The 14321-nt window shown below is 43.2% G+C and overlaps 1 protein-coding gene across 2 annotated transcripts in view; it reads left to right on the top strand.

Moving 5' to 3' along the window:
* Window positions 1–10054: 10054 nt before the first annotated feature.
* The window catches only part of LOC122562359 (sodium-coupled monocarboxylate transporter 1-like), a 187459-nt gene continuing 183192 nt past the window's right edge, over window positions 10055–14321 (top strand). For both annotated transcript variants that reach the window (XM_088000753.1, XM_088000752.1), the window contains exons 1-2: window positions 10055–10200; window positions 10339–10400. In XM_088000753.1, coding sequence (XP_087856879.1) covers window positions 10055–10200; window positions 10339–10400 — 208 coding nt within the window. The remainder of the gene's footprint in view (window positions 10201–10338; window positions 10401–14321) is intronic.

The following is a 14321-nucleotide window of genomic DNA, read 5'->3' as shown; positions in this document are numbered from 1 at the left end:
ACATTGCTGTACCTTTATACCTAACAACACTAGCCCTGGGGGATCTTTTATTAAAGCAATAGAAAAAACTAAGAATCTAAGACGGGAGCTAAAAGACATTGCGGGGTTTGGTCATCAGGCTTTTGATTGGCTGAATAATATATTAGGGTTTTGGGGAGCATGGTTTGTCAAGATTGATCTTATTGTAGGTGCAGTTTTGCTTGTTGTTGCCTTCATCTTTTGTTGTTCTTTACCTTTTATTAAATCCTTTTTAGTTCGCGTCAGTACAGGGCAACTTGTGGTCATTTCAGCTACCCTAGGAAGTACTTACTCCTCTGATGGAACTCCGCCGCTCTACTATTATGACCTAATAGCCGACACGGTGCAAGGAATATGTCCACATGGGGACGTCGATGATACTTTTGAAGAACGCGCGGGTCTTAGATTGTGAGGGATCTTGGGTCTTTTTTCCTGTTCTGGTTACTGGACGACAGGTTTTTGGTCCAAGGGATCCCAGGAAAGGAGGAAGAACCCTTTAAGTCTCAGAATCCCAAAATTATTTAGTCCGTGTTGGGACCTATATTGTTGTATTGGGCACAAGACAGGCTGAGCTTATTGTCTTCTTTCTCTGGGTGAGACCAGTAGGTCTCAAAGGGGGGAAATATGGAAAATAAAGAACATGAAAGCATGGGAAGGGTTAAAGCATGAAGACCACTGGCAGTCTGTGTTCTGTGGAAGGCAGGATGGGATAACCATAGTGGAACATTCTTACACCAATTAGCAGAGTAAGGTTTAGTCTCAAAGGTCACTATAGCGAGATGAGATAACACAAGTAATAAAGCAAGTTTCTCTGTTAAGTGTTATTATGACAAGATTGGGACAATAAATATTTGGGACATGACGTTAAAATATCTAATTAATAGTTAATAGAGTCAGCTTGAGACAGGAGACTATTGTAACAGATGGAATAGCTAAATATCTATCATGACAGGTTAGTCAGGAATGGAAAGATCACTGTAGCACAGTTAGCAATAAATATCTAACCGTGACATTAGAATAACATTAAGTAGAATGTACAACTAAAGAGATAATGGGAACTAACATCACTGGTTTATTGTGTAGCTATAGTGAGGTACTTTGATTAATATAGTTGGATATGCTGATAAGCTAACAGAAATATGTTAAAAACAGATATAAAAATCCACGGACCCTGAGGTTCGGGGGAATTTGAGAATCTGCTTTCTCAGTGTCACAGATTTTTGTTTGCAAATAAAATACCTACTTCTTGAAGAATTCTCTGCGTCTCCTGGTGGTTCTCTATATTTTCTCCACAACACTAGTTGGTGTTTGTGTATCCTGGTGGCTAGTTTTCTGCCTGTCCGTCCAATGTAGTGTTTGTTACAGTCCTTGCAGGATATTTTGTAAATGACACTCATGTTGCTGGTTGTTAGTATAAGGTCCTTTAGGTTCATCAGTGTTTCAGTGTGTTGGTAGATTTGTGGGCTACCATGTTGAAGTAGTCTAGTAGTCATCTCCGAGATATCTTTGTATGGTAGTGCGGCTAGAGTTTCTGGGTATGTTGTGCCTACTTGATTGGGTTTGTTGTTTAAGAATTGGGCGGACTGTGTTTATCGGGTACCCATTCTTCTTGAATACACTGTCTAGGTAATTTTATTCTGCTGCTCCTATATCCTGGATGCTGCAGTGTGTTGTGGCCCATTTTAATAATGTCCTGATGCAGCTCCGTTTGTGGGTGTGGGGATGATTGCTTCTGTAGTTAAGTTTCTGGTCTGTGTGTTGCTTTCCGTAGACGCTGGTCTGCAGTTCTCAATTACACTATTCGTTCCACTGTGACATCTAGGAAGAGCCTGACTCTGTGGCAAAGAAGGGAAGGGGGCAGAATAGAACAGTACTCGTGATAGGGGACTTGATAGTTAGGGGAGTCGACAGGAGATTTTGTGGTCAGGATCGGGATTCCCGGAAGGTATGTTGCCTCCCGGGTGCCAGGGTCCAGGACGTCTCCGACGGGTGTGTAAGGTTCTAAAAGGGGAGGGAGAACAGCCAGAAATCGTGTTACATATTGGCACTAATGATGTAGCCAGAAAAAGGATTGAGCATATAAAAAGTGATTTCAGGGAGTTAGGATGGAAGCTGCAAAGCAGGACGAACAGAGTAGTGTTCTCTAGTTTACTATCGGTGCCATGAGATAGCGAGGCGAAGAACAGGGAGAGGGCGCAGCTGGTGTAGGAGGGAGGGCTTCAGATATGTAGATAATTGGGATGCCTTCAGGGGAAGGTGGGACCTGTACAAGAAGGACGGGTTGCATCTGAACTGGAAGGGGACCAATGTCCTGGGTGGAAGGTTTGCTCGAGTAGTTTGAGAGGGTTAAAACTAGTATGGCACAAGGTGGGAACCTGAGCTGTATACCGGAGGTGAGAGTTGATGCAGGTGAGGCAATAACAAGAGGTAGACCAGCTAGTGGGAAGGATTTTCCTGGGAAGGAACCGAGGGATCAGTTAAAGTGTGTTTGCTTTAACGTAAGGAGTATCAGGAATAAAAGTGATGAACTTAAAGCATGGATCAGTACCTGGTGCTATGATGTTGTGGCCATAACAGAGACATGGGTTTCTCAGGGGCAGGAATGCTTGCTGGATGTTCCAGGGTTTAGAGCATTTAAAAAGAATAGGGAGGGGGGATAAAGAGGAGAGGGTGTAGCACTACTAATCAGAGAGGGTATCACAGCTACAGAAGCTTCCATTGTTGAGGAAGACCTGCCTACTGAGTCAGTATGGGTGGAAATTAGGAACAGCAAGGGAGCAGTCACCTCGTTAGGGGTTTACTACAGACCCCCCAATAGCAGCAGGGAGATTGAAGAAAGCATAGGTCGGCAGATTTTGGAAAAGTGTGGACGTAGTAGGGTTGTTGTAATGGGTGACTAACTTTCCCAATATTGATTGGAACCTCCTTCGAGCAGAAGATTTGAATGGAGCTGTTTTTGTAAGATATGTTCAGGCGGGTTTCCTAACTCAGTATGTTGACAGGCCGACGAGGGGAGAGGCCATTCTAGACTTGGTGCTCGGAAACGAGCCGGGGCAGGTATCAGATCTTGTGGTGGGAGAGCATTTTGGTGATAGTGACCACAGCTGCCTCACATTCTACATAGCTATGGAGAAGGAGAGGATTAGGCAAAATGGGAGGATATTTAATTGGGGAAAAGGAAACTATGATGTGATGAGACATGAGTTAGGAAGCATGGACTGTGAGCAATTGTTCCATGGTAAAGGCACTATAGACATGTGGAGACTGTTTAAGGAACAGTTGTTGCGAGTGATAAATAAATATGTCCCTCTGAGACAGGCAAGAAGGGGTAAGATAAAGGAACCTTGGATGACGAGAGCGGTAGAGTTTCTCGTCAAAAGAAAGAAGGTAGCTTACATAAGGTGGAGGAAGCTAGGGTCAAGCTCAGCTCTAGAGGATTACAGGCAGGCGAGGAAGGAGCTCAAAAGTGGTCTGAGGAGAGCCAGGAGGGGGCACGATAAAGGCTTAGCAGAATGGATTAGGGAGAACACAAAGGCATTTTACACTTATGTGAGGAATGAGAGAATGGTCAAAGAAAGAGTAGGGCCAATCAGGGATAGCATAGGGAACTTGTGTGTGGAGTCTGAGGAGGTAGGGGAAGCCCTAAATGAATTTTTTGCTTCTGTCTTTATGAAAGAAACGAACTTTGTAGTGAATGAAACTTTTGAAGAGCAGGTGTGCATGCTGCAATGGATAGAGATAGAGGAAGCTGATGTGCTGAAAATTTTGTCAAACATTAAGATTGACAAGACACCAGGCCTGGACCAGATTTGTCCTCGGCTGCTTTGGGAAACGAGAAATGCAATTGCTTCGTCGCTTGCTCGCTCTCCACTGGAGTCGTACCTGAGGACTGGAGAGAGGGAAATGTAATTCCTCTCTTCAAGAAAGGAAATAGGGAAATCCCCAGCAATTACAGACCAGTCAGTCTCATGTCTGTCGTCTGCAAGGTGTTAGAAAGGATTCTGAGGGATAGGATTTATGAACATCTGGAAGAGCATGGCTTAATTAAATGCAGTCAACACGGCTTTGTGAGGGGCAGGTCATGCCTCACAAACCTTATCGAGTTCTTTGAGGATGTGACTAGAAAAGTTGATGAGGGTCGAGCTGTGGATGTGGTGTATATGGATTTCAGCAAGGCATTTGATAAGGTTCCCCATGATAGGCACATTCAGAAGGTCAGGAGGAATGGGATACAGGGGAACTTAGCTGCCTGGATACAGAATTGGCTGGCCAACAGAAGACAGCGAGTGGTAGTAGAAAGGACATATACTGCCTGGAAGTCAGTGGTGTTCCACAGGGCTCTGTCATTGGGCCTCTACTATTTGTAATTTTTATTAATGACTTGGATGAGGGGATTGAAGGATGGGTCAGCAAGTTTGCAGACGACACAAAGGTTGGAGGTGTCTTTGACAGTATAGAGGGCTGTTGTAGGCTGCAGGGGGACATTGACAGTATAGAGGGCTGTTGTAGGCTGCAGGGGGACATTGTCAGGATGCAGAGATGGGCTGAGAGGTGGCAAATGGAGTTCAACCTGGATAAGTGCGAGGTGATGCATTTTGGAAGGTCGAATTTGAAAGCTGAGTACAGGATTAAGGATAGGATTCTTGGCAGTGTGGAGGAACAGAGGGATCTTGGTGTGCAGGTACATAGATCCCTTAAAATAGCCACCCAAGTGGACAGGGTTGTTAAGAAAGCATATGGTGTTTTGGCTTTCATTAACAGGGGGATTGAGTTTAAGAGCCGTGAGATCTTGTTGCAGCTCTATAAAACTTTGGTTAGACCGCACTTGGAATACTGCGTCCAGTTCTGGTCGGTCTATTATAGGGAAGATGTGGATGCTTTGGAGAGGGTTCAGAGGAGGTTTACCAGGATGTATAGAGGGGATGTCAGAGGCTGGTTCTTTACACAGAGAGTTGTGAGAGCATGGAATGCTTTGCCAGCAGCAGTTGTGGAAGCAAGGTCATTGAGGACATTTAAGAGACTGCTGGACATGCACATGGTCACGGAAATTTGAGGGTGCATACATGAGGATCAATGGTCGGTACAACATCGCGGGCTGAAGGGCTGTTCTGTGCTGTACTGTTCTATGTTCTATGTTCTAAGATGAGTCTTTTTTGTTGTCTCCTGTTTTGTGAAATTTCAAATGTCATATACAAAATACCCTGCAAGGACTGTAACAAACATTACATTGGACAGATAGCAGAAAACTAGCTATCAGGAAACAAGAACACCAACTAGCCACCAAAAGACATGACCCACTATCATGAGAATCCTTACATACAGATGAAGAAGGACACCACTTCGATTGGGATAACACATCCATCTTAGGATAGGCTAAACAGAGACACACATAGGAATTCCTAGAGGCCTGGCATTCAAACTGAAACTCCATAAAGAAACACATTGATTTGGATTCCATTTACCAACCTCTGAGAAAAAGAACCGGAAATGATATCACCCACCTTAAGAGACCAAGACACATAAATAGAAAGTGGGGCAGAACACCAGCGCTTCACTGGAGGCTCACTGATGATGTTACCTAGCATGGTGATGAAACATCTGAAAACCGGAGGGTCGGTGTGGACTTGTTGGGCTGAAGGGCCTGTTTCCACGCTGTAAGTAATCTAATCTAATTTAATCTAATCTAAAACGTGTGGGGGCAGTATGGTGGCTCAGTGGTTAGCACTGTTGCCTCACAGCACCAGGGTCCCATGTTTGATTCCAGCCTCGGGCGACTGTCTGTGTGGAGTTTGCACATTCTCCCTGCCTCTGCGTGGTTATTCCTCTGAGTGCTCTGGTTTCCTCCCACAGTCAAAAGATGTGCAAGTAAGGTGAATTGGTCATACTAAATTGCCAATAGTGTTAGGTGCATTAGTCAGAGGGAAATGGGTCTTGGTGGGTTACTATTTGAAGGGGTGGAGTGGTCTTGTTGGGCCAAAGGACCTGTTTCCACACTGTAGGGAATCTAACCTAACCAAATATGCCAGCTCAGCAAGTGAACCTCAACCTGAGCTACAAATCTTCTCAAAAATCGCAATCTACTGGGTGGAACCAATTAATGCAAAAAGGTACGAAGGAGTAAATTTACAGATAAATTAGAGTTACAAAATATAGTGTAGAGAGAATCAGGGTGTTCAATTATCTGAACAATGACTTGAATAGTCATAATGTAGAGAACTGGATGGGAAAGGAAAGGGTTTCTGCTGGTCTCAATGCTTTGTACTGCCACTTGCATACTCCTGACCTCTCTCTTAAGCAATAGTTACTCCCCTGTCTCAAATCTTCATAGCCTGCAGTTTCATCCTTTGTCTCATCCATGCTTTAACATTAAAACATACCTTTTAATCTACCTCTCAGATTTGAAGTATTGCAAGCAGAAACAACTCATTGGTACAAACATCCTTCTCTATCTACTTTCCTCAGATCCCTTATCTTCTTTGAATATCACCCCATTACCATGTATTTGTGATGTCCTCTGAATTCCCATTTTCTGAACAATATGCCTTTAGCAAATGCCCTATATTCAATCCTCATAACCCTCTCCTCAATGAATTAAGAGCCCAAGATGATGCTGAGCTTTTCTTCTATTGCTACTGCAATTTACAAGGATGTTCGCAGGACTGGCGAGTTTGAATGATAAGAATAAACTGGGACTTTTTCCCCATGGGGCATCAGAGGCTGAAAAGTGACTTTATTGAGGTTTATAAAATCATGAGGGGCATATATTAGGTGAATAGCCAAGGTATTTTTCCAAGGGTAGGGGAGTCTAAAGCTAGAGGACATAGGTTTAAGATAAGAGGGGAAAGATTTAAAATGGATCTTTTTCACAGAGAATGGTGCATATATGGAATGAGCTGCCAGAGGAAATTGTAGAGGCAGGTACAATCACGACATGTAAAAGATATTTGATACATGAATGAGAAAGGTTTAGTGGGATATGGGCCAAATGCAGGCATGGGACTAGTCCAGATGAGGAAACATGTCTGGCATGGGTGACTTGGATTGAAGTGTCTGTTTCTGTGCTCTGACTCTATGATCCCACTTGTTTAGGCAGGACTCTCTTTAGTAAACCATTTTATCTGTCCAATATTCTCTCTGCACATGGTGTCCTCCTTCTGGCTTATGATCTGCCCTTGATATTGAAGCAAGCTGAATTTAGAAAGTTCACTGATGCACGTGTAACTATGAAAGTGCTTGTCAGGGTAGATGCTACAAGATTGTTTCCCTGCCTAGAAATCTAAAGCACAGGGCCACTGCCTCAGGATAGGGGGTCAATATTTGAGGACTGAGAGGTTAATTTGCTTCAGAACATTGTGAATATTTGGAATTGCCTACCTCAGAGGATAATCGTAAGACCAAGATATAGGAGCAGAATTAGGCCATTAGCCCCATCAAGTCTTCTCCACCATTCAGTCATGCCTGATGTTTCTCAACCCCATTCTCCTGCCTTCTCCTCGTAATCTTTGATCCCATCTAAATAAACTTATTGACTTTTGGCCTTTACAACCTTCTGTGGCAATGAGTTTCACAGATTCTTTGCCCTGTGACTGAAAAAATTCCTTTTCATCTCTGTTCTAGAGGTCAATCCTTCACTCTGAGGCTACGCCCTTGGGTCCTAGTCTCTTTTCCACGTCCACTTGATGCAGATCTCTCAGTATTCTGTAAGTTACATTGATCTTTCCCCTTTTAAACTCAGTCGACCCAGAGTCCTCAACTGCTCCTCATAAGACAAGCCTCTAATTCCTGGGATCATTCTTGTAAATATCCCCGGGATCCCCTTGAAAGCCAGCACATCCTTCCTTAGACGCCGGGCTCAAAGTTACTCATAATATTCAAAATGTGTGCTTTTCTAGCACCACACGTTTTGAATCCTGAACGAAGTCTTCTAAATCCATTTGTGTTTCAGATTTCCAAACACTTTCCCTGTTTAGAAAATAATCTGCACCTCTATTCCTCCTACCAAAGTGCATTACCTCACACTTTCCCACACGGTATTCTATCTGCCACTTCGTTGCCCATTCTCCTAGTCTATCCAAGTCCTTCTGCAGTCCAAGCCTCTTCACCTCCTCAACACTACCTGTCCCTCCACCTATCTTTGTATCTGCAATAATGCCCTCAGTTATTTCACCCAGATTGTTAATATATAACTTGAATAATTGTCGCAACACTGACCTCTGTGGAGGAATGCTAGTCACCGGCTGCCATCCTGAGAAAGATCTCTTTATCCCCACTCTCTGCCTTCTGCCAGTGAACCAATTCTGTATCCATGCCAGATGTATTTGAATATAATCGAAAATTTACACTGGGGCAGATGATCACCAATGCCTGTATTGAATGGTGGAGCAGGCTTGAGGGGATGTATCATCTACTCGGGCTATTTTTTGTTTTTCTTGGTGCACATGTTGAGAACTGGATAACACAGCTGTAAGTTGACTGGTGGAAGAAACGGTGGTAATATGAGGAAAATATCAGTGAGTAGTTGAGATCTGGAATATATGCCTGAGCTTGTGATCAAAGCAGGTTCATCTGTGAGCTTTAAGAAGAAATTGAATAAGCTTCTGAAGAGGAAAAAAGAGATCACAGAACTATAGGGAAAGGATGAGGGGTCAGCTAGCTGAATTGCTGTTGCAGAGGGCTGGCACAGATTGTCGAATAACTTGCGCACTGTAACCGTTGTAAACCTGTGAATTGCAGTTGTGGCATTTTTACAGTACAGAAGAATACCCTTTGACCCATCATCTCTATGCCATTTATCAAACATCTATTTGTTCTAATCTCATTCTCTAGCATTTGGCTCATAGCCTTGTAGGTTATAGCATTTCAAGAGTTTACCTAAACAGTTCTTAAATGTATTGAGAGTTCCTGCCCATCATTTTCTAATACTCCTATTCCTTACCTTAAAACAGTGCTCTCTGCTTATTGTCTCATTTAATAAGAGGAAAAGTTTCTTCCTGCTTGTCTGATTGATGCCCCTCATTTTTATTTTATATCTCCATTGGTCCCTCTTCTCTCCTCTATCCAACTTTTGCCTTTGTCCCAACATGAATTTTGAGTTCCCTGTCTCTCCTAGCACTTTGTTTTGAGAATGCAAAACAAATGTTGGAGCTTTCTCTCTCAAATGAGTGCAAACACACACAAATGTGCTTTTAAAAGAGTGGAGCATTTTATTAAATGATACTTTGGATCTTGTGTGCTTTAGCTTTTAAGGAACAATTGGCCCAGTGGTTAGCACTGCTGCCTCACAGCGCCAGAGACCTGGGTTCAGTTCCCACCTCAGGCAACTGTCTGTGTGGAGTTTGCACATTCTCCCTGTGTCTGTGTGGGTTTCCTCCCACAGTTGAAAAATGTGCAGGTTAGCTGAATTGGCCATGCTAAATTGCCCATAGTGTTAGGTGAAGGGGTAAATGTAGGGGGGTGGTTTGCTCTTCGCCGGTTCAGTGTGGACTTGTTGGGCTGAAGGGCCTGTTTACACACTGTGAGTAATCTAAAATCACCAATTCAGTGGATACATGTATTGTAAACTTTTTAAAATGTTTAGAGCTGTAGATTTAGACATTGAAATTTTAGTTATTGCAAAACATCTTTTTCTGAAAACATTTTGAACAACTTATAGAAAATTTACTTTCTCATAATACCCATACAACATTGAATTTCAGTGTCCAGATTAACAATAGAAAGTTCCCTTTCGAACACCATCACTAATAACAAATGGACTCAGGAAAGAAAAGTTTTCATAATGGTAAGTTTCTTGACGCCCTTCAGATGTCTTGTAAAGCGGCTATAACAATGCTAACTGGCATATAGTGCAGCAATAATATGTAAAGAAATAGTACAGTATTAAGTAACTTTTGAAGATTAATTACTTTATATGCGTTAAAAGGACAGCTATGTGCATGGAAGTGCAGGTGTTGACCTTTAGTCTGCTTATCAAATTGTCAACAGAATTATTGTACATAGCCTGTTCTTTTGAGCTTTCATTTTTATTGAAGAAGCAACCATGGCAGAGAATCATACCTTTCAACCCTGGGACTATGTTGTTTTTGCTTTAATCCTCTTTGTATCTGCTGCAATTGGTCTTTTTTGTGCTTTTAAACGTGGTAGGACTGAGCACCAAACAACAGAAGAGTTCCTGGTAGGAAACCGGTAAATAGGATTTAAACATTTTTTGGAACAAATATGAGTTTTGAAATTAAATTTCCATTGTAAAGGTAAAATAATTAAATATAAATAATTAAATAAATTTAATGTAATTAAAATATCACGTTATGCTTTTTTCATCAGACAGCTCTCTGCATATCCAATTGCTCTTTCATTGGCTTCTAGTTTCTTGTCTGCTATAACAGGTTTGTGTTTCAATTACTCTAAAATATTTGATCAATAGATAAGATAAAGATATTTACATTACATCGCAAATTGATGTGCACCATTTAAAATTGAAGTCAATATAGTTGATATCACAAATGTGTACTTTTAACACTAATATAAGATGCATATTGAAGTAAATATATAAAATTAACCAATTCCTTCAGTCATTATTTTATTAATGCCAGTCTTCTATAAATTCTTATAAGAAAGAGAAACTACAAAATAAATAATTTAAATTGTGAACCAAAATTAGGTTGAAAACCATAAAGCCTTTATAGTTGATAATTGTTTGACTTATTATTGCACAGGGATCCACAAATCTCACTGTGCTGCAACTTTCTGCAGTCCTCCTCCATTTAAATAACATTCGTCTCCTTTAATCATCCTGCCCAAGTGTGTAGTTTCTCATTTTCCCACATGGTATTCCATCGATCAAGTTTTTGCCCACTCACTTAACCTGTCTATATCTCTCTACAGATTTTTGTGTCCTCTTTCACCACTAGCCTTCCGACCTATTTTTGTGTCATCCACAAACTTGGCAATAGTATATTCACTTTCATCATCCAAGTCACTAATATATGTTGTAAATAATTGTGACCACTGCACTCATGCCTGTGGCACTCCATGAGTTCCTGAATGTCCCTTTATTCCAAATTGCTGACTTCTGATCATTAGTCAATCCTCTATACATGCTCATATATTACCCCTAAAACCATGGGTTCTTGTTTTATGAATAACCTTATATAGGGTATCTTATTGAAAAACGTTTAGAAATTCAAATATTGGGTACTAGGTACCTCTTAAAACATCCTGAACGGTCACCATTCAGCCTCCAACAGTCCAGGGAACAAAGCCCCAGTCTATTCAGCCTCTCCCTACAATTCAAACTCTCCAGTGCTGGCAACATCCTTGTAAATCTTTTCTGCACACTCAAATTTAACAACATCCTTCCTATAGAAGGGCGATGCGAATTGCATGCAGTATTCTAAAAGTGACCTCACCAAAGTCCTGTTTAGCTGCAATATGTCACCCCAATTCTTATACTCTATCTTTTGACCAATGAAAAAAGTGTGCTAAGTGCTGCCTTCACTACCCTGTTGATCTGTGACTCCACTTTTAAGGAACTATGCACCTGCACTCCTAGGTCTTTTTGTTTGGCAACACTCTCGAGGGCCCTACCATTAGGTGTATAATTCCTGCCCTTGTTTGCCTTGCCAAAATGCAACATCTCACATTTATCTAAATTAAACTGCATCTGCCACTCATTGGCCCGTCTGATCACGGTCTTAGGGGTGCCACAGTGGCTCAGTGGCACTGCTACCTCACAGCGCCAGAGTCCCAAGTTCGATTCCAGCCTTGGGCGACTGTCTGTGTGGAGTTTGCATATTCTCCCTGTGTCTGCGTGGGTTTCCTCCAGGTGCTCCGGTTTCCTCCCACAGACCAAAGATGTGCAGGTCAGGTGAATTGGCCATGCTAAATTGCCCATAGTGTTAGGTTCATTAGTCAGAGGGAAATGGGTTTGGGTGGGTTCCTCTTTGGAGGGTCGGTGTGGACTGGTTGGGCCAAAGTGCCTGTTCCCCCACTGAAGGGAATCTAATCTGTTGTACTTTGATATTCTCCACTACACCATCTATTTTGCTGTCATCTGCAACTTACTAACTATACCTGCTATATTAACATCTAGATCATCTATATAATTGATTAAATGCAGTGGACCCAGCACTGGACCTTGTGGTACACTGTTGGTCACAGGCTTCCAGTCCAAAAAGCAACCCTCTGTCACCTTGCACTGCCCGATTGTACCTCCTACCAAAGATTTACAAACCTGACTTCCCAGGTCGACCCATTGTCTCAGCCTGCAACTGTCTCAGTGAACTCATTTCTGTCTACCTTGACATCGTCCTGTCCCCCTTAGTCCAGGAACTCGCCTACATTTGGGACACTACAATGCCCTTCACCTCCTCCCCGGTCCTCAAAGCCTCATCTTCATCATGGACATCTAGCCCTGTACACATCGATCCGCCATGACAAAGGCCTCCAAGTCCTCCGTTTCTTCATCTTACGCTGTCCCAACCAGTACCCTTCCACCGACACCCTCATCCGCCTGGCTGAACTGATCTTTACCCTCAACAACTTCTCTTTCCAATCCTCCCACTTCCTCCAAACTGCATGGGACCCAGCTATGCCTGCCTCTTTGTCGGGTATGTGGAACAATCCATCTTCTGCAGTTACACTGGCACCACTCCGACCTGTTCCACTGTATCGGTGCTACCTTATGCTCCCATGAGGAGGTTGAACAGTTCATCAAATTTACCAACACCTTTCACCCTGACCTCAAATTCACCTGGACCATCTCAGATACTTCCCTTCCCTTCTTGGACCACTCCATATCTGTCTCTGGCGACCAACTTACCACGGACATCTACTACAAGCCCACCGACTCCCACAGCTACCTAGACTACACCTCCTCCCACCCTACCTCCTGTAAAACGCCATCCCTTATTCCCAATCCCTCCACCTCCACTGCATCTGTTCCCAAGATGACCAATTTCACCTTAGAAAATCCCAGATGGCCTCCTTCCAAGATCGCAATTTCACTTACCACGAGCCCTCCAGCGCCTCTCCTCCATTTACCACACCACCGCCCTTGAACCCCACCCCTCCCAACACAGCAAGAACAGAACCTCCCCCCAGTTCTCAGCTTCCACCCCACCAACTTCCACATACATTGCATCATCCTCTGTCACTTCAGTGACCTCCAAACGGACCCCACCAGAGATATATTTCTCTCCCCATTCCTATCAGCGTTCCCGAGAGACCATTCCGTCTGCGACTTCCTCGTCAGGTCCACGCCCCCCAACAGCCCGCACCTCACTCCTGGCAGCTTTCCTGTCACTGCAGGAAGTGCAAAATCTGCGCCCACACCACTCCCCTCACCTCTGTTCAAGGCCCCAAAGGATCTTTCCACATCCTAGAGACATTGCACCTGATGTGGTCTCCTCTACATCGGGGAGACAGGACGCCATCTTGTGGATCGTTTCAGAGAACATCTTTGGGATATCCAAACCCACCAACCTCACCACTCCATGGCTGAACACTTCAACTCCCCCTCCCACTCCATCAAGGACATGCAGATCCTGGGCCTCCTCCACGGCCAAACCGTTACCACCCAACACCTGGAGGCAGAACGCCTTAAATTCTGCCTTGGGACCCTGAAACCACACGGGATAAATATGGATTTCAACAGTTTCTTCATTTGACCTCAGAATTCCCTTTAACAACTTACCCAGCACTGACTTAAGTCTCACCAGTCTGTAATTTCCTGGCTTTTCCTTCCAGCCTTTCTTAAATAATGGCACCACATGAGCCAACCTCCAATCTTTAGGCACCTCTCCCATGGCTGTTTATGTTACAAATATCTCAGCAAGGGGCCCAGTAATCACTTTCCTAGCTTCCCACACAGTTCTGGGAAATACCTGATCAGGTCCCACGGATTAATCTACATTTAAATGTCTGAAGAACTGCAGCATCTCCTCTTCTATAATATGGACTCATTTCAAGGCATCACTGTTTATTTCCCTAAGTACCCAAATTTCTATGTCCTTCTCCACAGTAAATGCTAGCATGAAATATTTGTTTTGTATCTCTCCCAGCTACTGTCCACACATAGACGGCTATGTTGATCTTTAAGGGGCCTTATTCTCTCTCTAGTTACTATTTTGCCCTTAATGTACTTATAGAATTTCTTTGGATTCTCGTTAACTATTTTCCAAAGCTATCTCCAGTCCCCTTTTGCCCTCCTGATTTTCCTCTTAAGTATATTCCTACTGCCCCTATACTCGATACCTGCCGTCTATACTTGATATATGCCTTTTTCTTTTTCTTGACCACAGCCTCAA

This window comes from Chiloscyllium plagiosum, unplaced genomic scaffold (genome assembly GCF_037043375.1).
Source record: "Chiloscyllium plagiosum isolate Xiang-an unplaced genomic scaffold, Cpla_swu_hap1 HiC_scaffold_25, whole genome shotgun sequence".
Classification (NCBI taxonomy): Eukaryota; Metazoa; Chordata; class Chondrichthyes; order Orectolobiformes; family Hemiscylliidae; genus Chiloscyllium; species Chiloscyllium plagiosum.
Note: the sequence above shows the minus strand (reverse complement) of the source record. Positions and strands in the feature narration are given on the sequence as shown.